The sequence below is a fragment of the Zingiber officinale genome, chromosome 5A (genome assembly GCF_018446385.1).
Source record: "Zingiber officinale cultivar Zhangliang chromosome 5A, Zo_v1.1, whole genome shotgun sequence".
Lineage (NCBI taxonomy): Eukaryota > Viridiplantae > Streptophyta > Magnoliopsida > Zingiberales > Zingiberaceae > Zingiber > Zingiber officinale.
In genome coordinates this window covers 6,835,046-6,849,755 of record NC_055994.1, presented here as the reverse complement: position 1 = coordinate 6,849,755, position 14,710 = coordinate 6,835,046, and the positions used below count along the sequence as shown (strand labels likewise).

Genomic DNA, 14,710 nt, shown 5'->3' with positions numbered 1-14,710 from the left:
ATCATTGCCCAGTTGCAGATTTATAGTAAGGGGATCATTTAAAAAGTTATTTGATGTTCTTAACTTATTATAGGAATAATTTATTTCATAGGCAAAGTTTAATTTTAGTAGTTGGAATGTTCTTCCAAGGAAAAAAGAAGCAGTAAAAACTGGACACAGATTATGTAAAAAGAGTTTTAGACTAAAAGATTTTTTTTAAAAAAAAAATAAATTATAAGACCGTTGTAAGACCCTCAATATTTCCTAGATTAAATGATGGGCCATTAAGAAACAAGCACAAAAAGAAATAAATAAATAAATAAATGTTGAAGAGATGAAAATACTAAGATGGATGTGTTGTGTTACTAGAAAATATAAAAGAAAAAGAAAAATTTCTCCCCTGAAAAATTAAGTGCAGCTCCTAAGTGAGAAAATAAAAGAAAAAGGGTTAAGATGATATGAATGTTTAAAGATAACCAAAAGGTCAAATAGTTAGAAAAGTTTGATAAGTATATGAAAGGTGTGAAGGGGTAACTGCATATGAAAGATAATTCTACTTTATGTAAGTGAAAGTGGTCTAGGATATTTAAAAATTTCTAGTGACATAGTCTTGCAAGAGTTCAATTGAGGAATAACATCCAAGTAGCCATCCCTCAATAGTTGAAACTATTATGGCTTGATGATGATGATGTCTAAAACATTAACCATTAACCATTAACAATCTTTTCTTAAAAAGTAAATAATATGCTTTTTCCAACATTCTCTAATGGTTTCATTTTGTTTAATTAGGGGATATAAACCATTTCATAGTGATAAAACATTATCCCAAATAACTTCATAAGACACCTTGATTACTAGCCTTCAGGCAATTTTTTAACAAACAATATCATATGGCATTCTAGTGATGCCAAACTCAAATCGCTTGCTCATAAATATAAAGACAAAATACATCTCTGTTGGCCATCCATACTAGAATTCATGTCAGCAAAATTTGAAGGTTGTTGAACTAATATTACAAAGGAGTAAAATGTTTCTAAATGCCAATATAATTGGTTTGGTGATACGTGATCTTAGTTCTACAAATTAACTTATATGGTCTCTGCATCATGTTATTGTCAATAGTTGTTTTGCAGCTCCTTTTTTCTTTGTATAATTGTATCCTTCCTTGACACCCAGGCTTAGTTATCCTTTAAACTGTACAAGGAAATTTTAAGGACAAAAATCATCATTATGTATGATGGCCTGCGAGGTACCATATCAGAATTAGTCTCATATGAGTATGTCCATGGATTTGTCTATTTATAATACATGGTGGCATCTTCCACTTGGGATTGGTCATTTTGAGATGGATTGAGCTCCCCACTGCTTCCAGGACCATAAAAAATTCAGATCATAAGTAGAGATACATTTCTATAACTTATGAGATGATACTCCTAACCAGGCTCACAAAATAAACATGTCTCTATCTTCAATTATAGGGCATGTTAGCCATGGAGATGGATTATTGGTGGGTGAGGCACTATGCTTGGATCACTTTTGTAGATGCTGTTTCTGGCATTGAGTTTGAGACAATTGTATTTTGAGAGTTATATTGTGATTAAAAGTAAGAGCTATCGTGGAATCCATAGGTTGTGAAATTAGTGTGTTGTGGCGTGGACAAAAGAAGTATGTCCTGAATGTGAGACAGGTGTTATTGAAGAGGGCTAGTAAGAGCTTATCCTTCCTGTGTTTTGGAAATTAAATGAGACAAAGTTTGATTACGTTGGCATCAAGTTATTCTTTCCGCATATATCATTGTGTTCCAATCCTAATAAAGCTAACCCCACTCCCCCCGAGATCAAGTAAGAATTTGTGTCTGTAACTATCAACTAAATTGGAGGTGGTTTCCATTGGCGCCATTCAATAGTTGTTCCGAACTGGCAAACCTCAGCTTCCCGCAACTTGTCTACTCATTTCAGAATAAATGACACTCCAAAGTACTCAAGCTCCTTTTGTGGCTAGTATTCCACCGGAGTAAGTAGTCATACTGAGCTATAACTGGCTTCTCCCATGGATCCAGATAAAGTGAAGTTGTTGGAAATTGGATTCACATATCAGATTCTCATATGACTACTTTTCAGCAAAGCTATGTATGGAAATGATCAAAAGTGGAAATTCACAAGAGATGAGATACCTTTTCTTATTGTGTACTTTCCATGAACTTGATTGACAATTGCAAGTGCGAACTGTGCATATCTACTCCAACCATATGGCAAAGTAGCTGAATCAGCAACATCAAGGTACATAGACAAGTGGTCTACATTATTTCCCTTGGGAAAAATTAGCACCCGCCTGCACAATCAAATCAAGAAAAACTACTCAATGCCATTGAATTGCTGTATCCTAACTGAGTAAGCCAAATCATGCATCTAGAATAGACAGACATGAAAGGCATTAAATGTTAAGCTTACCATTTATACCCTCCGACATAGAAAATGTCAGAATAAAGTTTCTTGGCATTCAACCTGGAAAAGTTTTCAATTGTCCACCTATATTTGAACGTGGGAGGATCCTCCACCTGTTGGCTTTCCAGAGCATTCGCTGTCTCAGCTGATAAAACTGGCACCAAAAAGGAAACATAAAAAATAAGAATGCATTAAACTTCAAAATTATGAACCAACAGTAAGCCAGACACCATAAGAAGCATCGCCAAAAGCAATTTTATCTTCAAATCAGCAGAAGCACGCAAAATTACTAATTTCCAGCAACCAAAGATAGAATGCCTCACAATCAAGAGCCTCGACTAAAAATCAATAACAGTTACCTTCCATCGGCTGGGGTCCCTCCGTCAACTCCTGATGTGGCACCAGTATCTCCTCGTCCTCCTGCTGCTGCAAAAACAAGAAATGAACACACAAATTAGAGCTCAGATCCACCAACGATCACCGTGCTTCGATCCAAATAAAGGCCTTAGCAGACTCATTAAGGGTTCGATGGAGAGTCAAATTCTAACAGATTGACGGGCAGGCAGCGGTCCACTCTAAACCCTAGAAACGACGAGAATTGCACAGGAACAAGCGACACAGAGAGGCCAAACTACACACGCCATCTCCAGCTAACTAACCAATAACTAGGGTGACGAATGAAGACAGAACGCGCGTTGGGAGAACCGTACTTCAAGAGGGGGCGGCGTCATCATAGTCATGGGTGGGTCGTCACTGAAGTGGCACGGGAGGATCTGATCCTAGGCGGAGGATCGCCGTCGGAGGAAGGGAGTTGATCGGAGGAGATAGAAGAGAGCCCTTCCCCGGGATCAAGCGACGAGGCCAAAACAGGAAGTGGGTACCGGTGACGGGCTAAGGGTTTTTTTATCACACGTCAATGCGATCGCGAGTATGTACGTGGGGCCTAAGACCCTCGTGTCCGTATGAGCCTTATGCCGGTTTACTTCGAAGAGCGGATGACATAAGGATGGATTACACGTATTTTCCTCTGTTTACTTTTGAAAAAAGAAATATAAAAATAATTTATAAATTTATCCACGGATCAAATTTAACTCGTTTACTTACCCATTCAAATCGAACAAAACTAACCTTTCATTTGTCGAACATTTTGATAATGGAACCGTAACTCAATAAAATTGAGATAAATGATTCCTTTATATATTATATGTTAATTATTATTCTAAAAATTAATAATCATTCATAATTTATCTTTCTCATGTTAATATTAGACGGATTGACGAGAATACTGAAGATGAACATATTTATTTTTTATCACTTTAATAATGAAGCCGAACATATTATCTTTTACCATCTTAATAATGGAGCCTTAAATTGACCATAAACTTGTCCACTGTGAGTTTATAGGCTAGTTCGGGGGCAAGGCGTGACCTTGCCGCCTTTAGTTCACGAGTGCGGAGCGACCTTGCGGCACGTCACTACCTAGCCATGAGGTCGCGAGCTGCACTCGGCAAGGGGACCTAGTCGCGAGCGAAGTCACTGATAGGCAACGCACAGCAACCTTGTCTCGATAATCACGAGCGACGCACGAGATCATGACCTCACCATGAGTCCGACAATGAAATTATGACTTCGCTCTTTTCCTTTCTCTTCTTCGAGCTTACTCTAATTTTTTTTTTCATTCACTTTTCCTAAGGAAATATTTACAGGGTGACTCCTTTTTCTTCCAATTCATACCTCCAAATGAAATTAGTTATATCTGTCAGTCTTTCTCCGTTAACCTTACCTCTCGCTCCCTATCACAGGGCCCACCAGTTGGACAGAGGGGTTTTTTAAAAAAAAATTCTTAGAAAGTAATAATAACTTTAAAACTAAAAGTCGTATAGACTAAAATAACTTTCACACAAAATCGAAGGCACGAGGAGAATAATAACTTGTATGAGTTCCCCTTTAACAGTGAAATTTATATCATCAAAGAGAGATCAGCTCAACAAGCACGAGTACCTCTTACAAGATTTAGTTGTCTTCTATTTTCACATTGTGGTATTTGCATATTCTCAAAGGGAACCATGAAATTGGTCAAAACAAAAAGGCAACTAAACTTGAGCTCAAAAACAAGAATCAAGCCGGCATCATAGGTTGAGCTACTATGTTTGGGGTTCTCTCAGCCTAGGAAAAGCCCACAATGCACCACTAGGAATCACAAGAAAAAGAGTAAAAAGAATTCTAAGACAAGCTCATTGACAATAACAACGTTATTAGGAGAAAATTCTAACCAAGAACAAGAACAACGTTATCAGGAGAAAATTGGGCTGATACCAGCACCATACTTGACTCCCTCTCGGAACACCGATAGGAGTTGCTCGTCGGACTTAGAGTTCTCAATCATGATCACATCGGCATCCATGTCAATGATGGAGTGAATGATGTCGTTTAAGTTTGAGTAGCACATGCGGGCATCAATCTGTTGGCACAAGCTCAAAAATTCATTAAAACAAATGACCTCAGGATCCATGATTCAATTATCCTTATAAATACGTAGGTGTAATAATTACGGATGATAATTTCCTCCAAATTCAACGAGGATCCAATACTCGATCAGAAGAGGGTATTGAGGGATTTGTGTCTCGGCGATGGTCAGAACCCTTCAAAGCAGCAGCTTACAACGCCAGCACTGAATGCTTAAGGCATGACAAACCACAAATCAACCATAGCTTAAGCTACCCACAGCTTTTTAAGCTTCTTCATTGGTCACCCTAGGAGATGACTTTCTTGAAGACTGCAGCAGCATTAGCTGAAAAGAAAGCCTGATCGCACCAAGAAAAAAAAACATGCAATTATTTAAAAAAAAAATGTGCTTACATACCAGTGCAACTGGAAGAGAACAAACTACATGGCAAGCATATTGCACTAGAAATTAGTGGAATGCATCATTAAAATCAGGTACCAAAACATTTTTGTGACACTGATGGTTGACGTAGTGGAAACTATTGATTCCGTTGATTTGAACATGAATATTGAAAACAGTCTTATGAAAATAACCTTAATCATAAACTCTAAAAGATAATAAAAGGACTAAAAATTTTTGGAATCTTTGAAAAAACTTTAAACGACATTTTTGGGACCTAAGACTGAGCTGTTATGAATTTCACCCGATAACAAATATAAATCTTTAGACGAGCTTCAATTTGATAAATTATAGATCCCGCAATTCAATCTAAGTCAAGAATTATAATCTCTCAAAACTTCCGCATATATCAATGACTCAAAAAGCTCACCAAATTGGCACCTTATGAAATCAGAATACAAGAAAGAAATACTTAGCATTATGTTTATTTACTACATTCTAACACAACCAAATAGGAGAATTTTGGGTAGCTATTGACCGAAAGATATTGAATTAATTCCATTTTTTCCAAAAGGCTCTTATGAGATAAAATCAGTTTGATAGAAAGAACTACCTCATCCTTCTGACAAGTCAACACTTTAGGCAATGCATTTACTTCAATCACTTTTTGAGCCTCATCCTTCTAACCGGCCAATACTTTAGGTAATGAATTTACTTCGATCACTTTTTGAGCAGCAAATGCAAGTTATGATTTAATCTCACTGTCCAATTGTGACTCATTGACAAGGTCAGCGTGCATGAGTTAGCAAGATGTAGAGACAACAAGCTTGTATGTAAGCAAACATCAAATACCATCATCTGCATATTAAAAAGAAAGATGATTATACAGGAAAAAACACAAGGGATGATTACCTTTGCCAACAATGGCCTCAAAAGTCTCAAGTATGCTGAGAGAGGATGCAAGATCATTTGCCGAAATGTTCCTTCCATCAACAACTCCTGCAAAAAGATATTTGCCAGCAGGGAAGCTTGTAGTCTTGATCAAGTCCAAGGTCAAAACCAAAACCCGAGACACCATTCAAAGCAGTGACAATCCTGGAAATTTTAAAATAATCTGAAAGTTGCAATGTGGTGTCGACCAATATGAACAAACTAACTTATATGCTTCTGCAGGGACATCAGTAAAGTAAGTCTCGATGAGCACACTCAAGCCTGACAGAGATGATTATAGTTCGGAGTAAGCCTTTGTGAATGCCTCTAACTGATAGGACTGAAGATCCAGAACAAGGGTTGGCTCTTCAAATTGAATCCATGAAGCGCCAGCGGCCTTCAACTCCATAATAACTTCCCCGTTATTTGTGATATTTTAAGTACACAAATCTGTACACAACTCCAGGAAAAAGTATCAAAGGTGATCTAAATGTACTGGAGATTGATTTTGGATCTTTACTTATAAACAGGCAAAATGCTTTCCAGAAGTGAGAGCAACAATTAAGTCACAAGACAAGAGATTGTCTCAATTCCCAATTGCATAATTCAGGAAAGACAACAAATTTAATCATGGGATACATTGTTCAGATAAATCTCCAATCACAACAATTATTTGAAAATAGCATCAAATTACGGATGCAGTGTACATGTCTCAAGTAGGGGTGAACAAAAGTTTAAATTAAACCAAATTAATCTACCAAATCGACCGAATTTAAAAGTTTGGTTCGATTATTTCCGAAATTCATTTTCTTTTAAGAAAAAATATTGGCTATTACAGTTAATTCAATTTGGATTTAGTTTTAATAGTCTTAATTCAGTTAAACTAAACCGAATCGAACCGGAGTTGCATCATAGTAGTGTTAATTTTTGAAATCAACACCATAGTTCGGTTAATTTAATTTTTGACTGAATTAATTAATATTTTATTGGTTCGATTTTTATTGGAAAGATATGTTTGGTTTAGTTAATTTGAATTTTTTTTATTTGTTCAATTTCAATTCGGTTTAATTAGCTCGATCAATTTGTCGATTGCTCAGCCTGCTCTCAAGGCATCATTTTGATAGTTTAATAAATTTACGATACATCTAAATTTTAATATACCACAAACATTTTGATAGATATATGCTTAGGTCATAAATGGACAATATCATACTATTGTGAAGAGATATAATTTCATTGGTAAATAAGTGGTATCAAAGTCATGGTCAAGATTGAACCATGTAGGTGAAATAGTGGCCTCGAATGAACGAGATGGGGGGCACTTCCAAATGGATGGGTTTGAGCGGAGACCAGGACCATGGAAAAAATCATGTCATTTGGGTAAAGTCCATAAATAAATTCATGAGAGGTTAGGTCTAAAGGGGATAATATCATATCATTATAGAAATATATGTAAATTCTATTGGACAACAAACTATACATCTAAATTTCAATATACATTTAAAATTATATCTTTCACAACAGAAACACAAGAGAACAAAACCAATTAAATTAAATAAATCAAAAATTTGTCAACTCTAAAAAAGATGTTCGACAAGGAAAAATAAATTATGTTTAAAAATATTTTAAATTATTAAGGCAAAATGAAAACAATGGTCAATTTAAACATCAAATCGCTGAAAATAATTCAACCTCGTAGAATTATAGGATCTCATATTAGATTCAAAGATAAATCAAATTTAAATTTCACAAAACATCCCATAAGTACACGGTAATAAAGAACAAGACATGCACAATTTCATTCGGATCCATCAAAATGAATTTTGACAGTAATTTAAAAGAAAAAAAGAAAAAGAAAGAATAATCAACTAAGAAAATAAGAGAAAATTAAGCAAGAAAGACTTTTGGCCCCTACAAGCAAGTTAAACATCCTTATATTTGCATCACGATTAACAAATCAAACGATTAACAAATCAAACCCTCAAGAACTAGCAGGGCACCGACCAACAAGATCTTGAAAAGAAACAACAGTAAGGCTGAGTAATCAATTCAAAACTGAATTGATTTAATTGAAATTGAATAAATTAAAAAAATTTCAAACTAATCGAACAGACAAAACTTTTCAATAAAAATTGAATAAACCAAACAAATAAAATATCAAATAATTTGGTTTTCGACTGAATTAACTGAACTTTTCAATAATAATATATTTCTATCTGATTTTAACTTTTAAATCGATGATTTTGAGAACACGTGTGTTTGTTTATCATTTCTAGTGACAACTTTGAGAATGTGGTACCAATTGGAGATCGTGTAAAATCACAAGTTGGATATCATCACTCATCCAAATCTCTAACAATTGTGATGATTGTAAAAGAGGATATCAGTTTATACAATTTAACCCAATAGAAGTTTAAAAATTGAAATCAAACTTGAATTATCTAAAATAATCGATATTTTAAAAATAAATTCCTGAAATAACCGAATTAAACTTTTAAATTTGATTAGTTCGATCGATTAAGTCGATTTAAATGAAAATTTGCCCACTCTTATTTGCAAGTCATCAAAATTGTTGTTTCCATTCAAAAGGATTTCAATGCAAATTTAAGTTCTCTCTTGGGCCCCATGTGAGGGTATCCAATAATATGTGATGCTATTTTCTCTGTACATGCCAGGAAATGAAATAAAAATCTTCAATAAAAATATTTTTCTTTCTCCTTGACATTGATATACAGAAGTTATTTTAATTTTTCTAAATTTTTAAAATAAAAAAAAAAATATAAACCAAATAACATCGAACCTGGGACGACTGGCCCGGCCCCACGAAAGTTTTCCACCGGCCGCTAGGGTAAATCGAGAAGCACTTTCAACGAGTAACCCAAAAGCTCAGCATCTCGTGGTTGCGCACCCCATTTAGAGAAAAAATTCTTGCAAATACGTCATAGTTGGGATCAAACCGCGGGTGTCTAGATGATAACTTGGTGCTCTTCCGCTACACCGTAGCCCCGAAGGCATTTTTTTTTAATTTTTTTATGGCTTTCAAAATAAAGAATTGATAGGAACAGGATAATTGACCACAATTATTAGCTCACTACCCAAATACCTAAATTAGAACTTTTGAGTAAAACTAGCTTATTTTTCATCCACAACCAAAACTGTTGGTGCAATATCTATAGGTCAAGGTTGACCTGGTTGACTATGCTTGAGTTGGCTTAAATTTGAGTCTTGATGTTTGAGTTTCGATGTTTGATAATACATGGAGATTGTAAATGCAATCATCTGTTTGGGGAGATTGTTGATACAATTCCTCTCTGGTCAAGGACTAATCAGTTAAATGTAAAAAAGAGTTAAGTAAGTCAAAGGGTTGACCGGATACTTGACTGGGAAAGTCCTAACTGGAGGTTAGGCAAGGGGAAATCTCGGTGAGTGAAGCTCGACATTTGGAAATCCTGGTGAGTGAAGCTAGGTAAAGACCTAGTGAATGAAGGTAGGCAGTTGGGAAATCCTGGTGAGTGAAGCCAGGTGAAAGACCTAGTGAGTGAAGGCAGGTGAAAGACCTAGTGAGTGAAGCTAGGCAGGTGAAAGTCCCGGTGAGTGAAGCCGGACAGTGGGAAAATCCTAGTGAGTGAAGCCAAGCAGATAGAAAGTGCCGGTGAGTGGAGCCAGACAGATGAAAAGTCCTAGTGAGTGAAGCTAGGTAGATGCAAAGACCTGGTGAGTGAAGTCAGACACGTGGAAATCCAAGTGGGTTAAGGTTGACCAGACACCTGGTATTGAGAAGTCCAAGTAGGTCAAAGAAGTGACTGAATACTTGGCACAAGGAAATCCAGATGGGTCAAGGGTGACCAGACATCTGGTGAAAGGAAGTCCAAGTGGGTCATGGAGGACCGGATACTTGGCACAAGACGATAAGTCCAAGTGGGTCAAGGTTGACCGGACAGTTGACACGAGGAGAAAAGTCCAAGTGAGTAAAGGATTGACCGGACACTTGGTGAAGAAGTCCTGGCAGGTCAAGGTTGACCGGATGCTAGGCATAAGTAATTCCAACAGGTCAAGGTTGACCGGATGTTGGAATTGGGAGCCCTTGAGCTTGAGTTAAGCAAGTCAAGGGTGGTAAATCGATCAACCGATCGATTGAACCGAAGCCCAATCGATCAGCCGATCGATTGGGAGAGTAGTGCGATAAACAACAGCCCAATCGATCGGTTGATCGATTGGGAGCTTATATCGCGCGCACAGAAGCCTTCCCAATCGATCAACCGAGCGATTAGGCACCGCCAATCGATTAGCCGATCGATTGGGCACCGCCAATCGATTGGCGGCTGGAAATTGCGCGCAACATGATAAAGGCTGAATCGATCGGGCAATCGATTCAGGCCTTTTCCAACAGAGCACAGAGGTGCTTTGAATGGATAGACCGATCGATTCAAGTCTCCCCAATCGATTGGTCAATCGATTGGGAAGTGACCGTTGCAAAGGTTAAAGCCGTTGGCGAGCGATTTCTTCGTCAGTTCTTCATGAGCTTCATCCCAAAACCTCACGCAACTTTCTCCACCGAGCTCACAGACACACGCCAGATCTTGGAGGCTTAGAGCGGAGTGTTGGTACACTTCCAAGCAAGTCAAGAGGTGTATTCAAGCAAGAAGAAGAAGCTAGGGTTTCGGTTTCATGTTATAAATCTTGTAACATTTTACTTGTATTTGCTTCCCTTTTTCTTCTTGTTGTATTATGAGTGTTGTACAAGGCTTCTCTACCTTCAGTAGTTATCGAAAAGGAGTGTTTTCATAGTGGATGTGTGAGTGAGGGTCGGATCCTTGGATTAATCACCTCTTCTTGAGGTGGATACCAAGTAAATCCTCGTGTTAACGTTGTGAGTCTTGTTTCGAGTCTTTCCGCTGCATATCAACAACACCAAAGCAAGCAAACGAAGTGCGACGAGCTATTCAACCCCCCCCCCCCCCTTTCTCAAACTACAAATCAACCCTAACAAAAACTAGGTAGCAAACTGTTTCTTAGTTGCATCAGGACTTTGCATGCATTTAGTTTCTTAGTTGCGATCTCAAAGATACATAAACCAAACTATTTTTAAGTTAGATTCATGAACTGATATTCTTGTAGAAAGCTAGATAACTTAGTTCCGACTTCCGAATAGAGGTGGGAAAAATATCAAAAAATTTCGGTATGATATCGGTATGTAATTTAATAGTTTGGTATTCCGTGTACCATATTGATACTGGAATTTGAATGTAAATTGTATATAATTTATACCATAATGAAAATCGGTATATCGACATCACTACAAGAAAATAGAGTTTTAGAGACGAATAGTTTGGTATTCCGTATGCGGAAAGCGATTTTTCTGTCTCCAAAGAAAGTTTGAGACGGAATATTCCGTCTCTAAAATCCATTATTGAAAGTCATATTTCGTCTCTAATATAGAAACAGATTAGAAAGTCGTTTATAAATCTATTTTTAAATTGACCTAAAGAAATTAGTTTCAAATACAAATTTTACGTCCAAATTTTATTTTAAATATGTAATTAATCTATCTCAAATAATATATCAAATATAATTTTAATCTATTTATAATTCTATTTATAAATCAATAGCTAATTTTTTATTATATTCTATTTATATATTCTTATCTACATATTACTTTACAAGAAACACTAACGCATTTCAAATAAATTAAAATATTTAAAATAACTAATTTCTAATCCAAACATATGATACAATTAATATTGAGATTAAATAAATATTCACATCATCCAAATAAATTTCACTATTAATCAAATTGTAAGAAACTAATAAATTTTTAAATCCAACTACTTTAATCTATATTTCATGTATCACGACACTCTCGGGTACTAGATCCTCCTGTATATAAATGATCTATATATCTCACCTCTTAAATTATCCTACGAACCATCTTCTTGAGATTTTCTTCGGTTTTCCTACCTTTCTCGATAAGCTTTTCTTCACGGACACCGATTTGTTGTCAACAAACTCACTACCTTGCTTTCTTTTGTGCATTCATTCAAAAACATCAAATTCAACCACTTCTCGTCCCAAATCTTTTTTCTACAACCATATAGAGCATATGTCAATATAAAATAAAACAAATGAGATACAAATTGGACTATGTATGAGTTTTGAAACAAAAAAATGTTTTTAGGTAAAGTATGAGTTATTGTGTCATGTTAGTGCTAAAATCTATGACTTAGCAAGTACATGAATGGAAGATAACTTGCACAAGATAGGATGAGTTGTGAAAATGACAATCATGATAGCTGGATTAGTTGAATGCAAGATAATGAATGGAAGAATTGGTGATGAATGAAAGATTACTTTTACAACATATGATTAGTTGAACAAAAGATTGGTCATACTCTTCAACCTTTCAAATAACATTCATGAGTGTGATAAATCAAGTCATGTGACCCTTCATAGTTCTTGGTAGTCTCCTTTGATAATAAGATATACCTTACTTGAAGCAATTATAATTAGTCCTTCAAACTCAAAAGTGCCTAGCAATCTCAAGAGTATTATTTTTTCACAACCCCATATATCCTTCCTCATGGTTATGTCTATGTCTAATAAAGGTATTTTCATAGACTTTAGAAAAATTAAGATCAAGAATTGGCTTGAATACAAGTCCACTCAAGAAACACAAATTTCATATTTTTTTATACCTTTTGCTAGCTCTTAGTAAGACTTTCAAGACATATTACATATATTGTCTCAAACGAAGTTCCAAAAGCTTAGAATGTTTCTATCAACTATCAATAAATAAAGGAAAGTATAACTAATGACCTTGTCTTTGGCATCCAACCTCTTTCAATATTTTGAAATTACTGGCAATGCACCATGTAGCAATAGGAGGCATCCTAAGTTAAGACCTACACCTGATTACATTCCTTAGTAAGAATATAGCAATAAGATAGACCTTTAAATTAAACTTTTAGTACAATATCAAACCAAACCTTTTATTAATTAAAACAAGCTAAGATAAATTCAAATGAATTTTAGTGATTTAATATTTTTTTCATTTAAAAAGATTATTTCAATTAGATAGTTAAATTAAAAAGGATAAAATAAAATTGATTTTTACTTATTTTTTACTTCAATGCATGTCAAGATGAATGAATTCATCCAAATTTTTACTAATATAATCTTCTTCTACTTAATTTATTTCCATTTACAAATAAAGCAATAGCAATTATAAAAAATAAGATTAAAAAAATAAAGATTACTAGTATTCAATTTGTTTAAGCATGACAAAGCATGTCTAAATGTCAACACACTATAAAACTCATGTGAATGATCATGTCAGATATCATAGGATATATTACTAGTGTCAATCAATATCAAATTTACAAAATTTACTAAGTGGTAAATTTCTACTATCACCAGCTAACACAAGATCTTAAATCATGTACTGGATATACAACACCTGATCATGATATTTTAGTTTCCTCACTTGATGTGTTATGTTCTTCTAGGAGAATGATGTTATAATAAATAGAAAAAAAATCTTAAAAATAAGATATCCAATAAAATAAATTAGTTCCCTACTTAATTTTAAACATAAAAATTTTTGGTGATTGAGATTTACATATGCTCTGGTTATTCATATACACTGCACTTTGTCAACATGTTTCATGAAACAAAATAAAAGGAAAATTACTGAATCAAACAAACTGAAACCTGATATTTCTATGGGGAAATAACATCTCATAACATTATGTAATATATGAAACAAATGACAAGATTAGCAAAAGTTTAATCAAGTTTTGGAACACAAAGAATAAAATGAACAAATTTATTTTTGTTAAGGAAGACATCCTAATTAGTGCTAAAATTTATCAAATCTCAAACCCTAAACAAATATAATATGAACCATAAAGAAGAGGCACGTGAATATTTCCTACAAAATGTTTGAAATGCCTGGGCAAAAGCAGCACAAAAGAAAAGAGGAAAAAATAAATAGAAGAAATTTGGGCAATTAGGAAAATAAGTATACCCGCGGGTGTCGGATCGCCACAACAGCGCAATCGAGCGTGCCAAATGTCCTCGCCGCCGTCACTTGAGACGCAATGTGATTAATCCCAGGAGGCTGTGCCCTGCATGGAAGATCGGTTGGGCGGGCGTAGTCTTGGATTGACTGGTATTGGGCGTCGTCGTCCATGGCGGAAGACCACGAATAAGTAACGCCGGACCGGGCGATGTGGACGCGGCGGGTGTCGCACGACGAAGAGAAGAAGATTAGGTATTTAGGAGAATTGAGTTTTTATTTTATTAAAATAAAATAAATTTATAATTACCTAATAAATTTCTTTCTAATTTTTCTAAATTTAAAACGAAATTTTATATGTTTAAAAAAAATTAAACAGATTTTTTTACAAATATTAGATTCTATTTTTATTCCGCATTTATTTTTTATAAAAAACATTTGTTGTATACTTTATTTTGTTTATGCAATTAGTAATTCGGTTGTAATCTCTACTTACTA

At 35.1% G+C, this 14,710-nt stretch overlaps 1 protein-coding gene and 1 long non-coding RNA gene across 8 annotated transcripts in view; both read right to left on the bottom strand.

Annotated features, from left to right (window-relative positions):
- The window catches only part of LOC121979506 (ubiquitin C-terminal hydrolase 13-like), a 37,052-nt gene extending 33,739 nt beyond the window's left edge, over nt 1-3,313 (bottom strand). For 2 of the 4 annotated variants that reach the window (XM_042531495.1, XM_042531496.1), the window contains exons 1-4: nt 3,134-3,312; nt 2,783-2,849; nt 2,430-2,577; nt 2,153-2,310 (exon numbers count right to left, since the gene is read on the bottom strand). In XM_042531495.1, coding sequence (XP_042387429.1) covers nt 2,153-2,310; nt 2,430-2,577; nt 2,783-2,849; nt 3,134-3,163 — 403 coding nt within the window. In that variant the 5' untranslated portion in view covers nt 3,164-3,312. Of the gene's footprint in view, nt 1-2,152; nt 2,311-2,429; nt 2,578-2,782; nt 2,850-3,133 lie in introns of all 4 variants that reach the window. The other 2 variants (XM_042531497.1, XM_042531498.1) reach the window with 2 other exon arrangements.
- Nucleotides 3,314-4,537: 1,224 nt separating this feature from the next.
- On the bottom strand, nt 4,538-14,461 carry LOC121979504. Of its 4 annotated transcripts, XR_006111407.1 has the most exons (6): nt 14,222-14,461; nt 13,012-13,103; nt 12,104-12,279; nt 6,426-6,648; nt 5,882-6,363; nt 4,538-5,227 (listed from the first exon to the last, which is right to left on the bottom strand). It is a non-coding gene; the product is annotated as an uncharacterized LOC121979504 (long non-coding RNA). The 4 variants fall into 4 exon arrangements; XR_006111406.1 differs by lacking the exon at nt 12,104-12,279; XR_006111405.1 differs by lacking the exon at nt 13,012-13,103.
- Nucleotides 14,462-14,710: the final 249 nt, after the last annotated feature.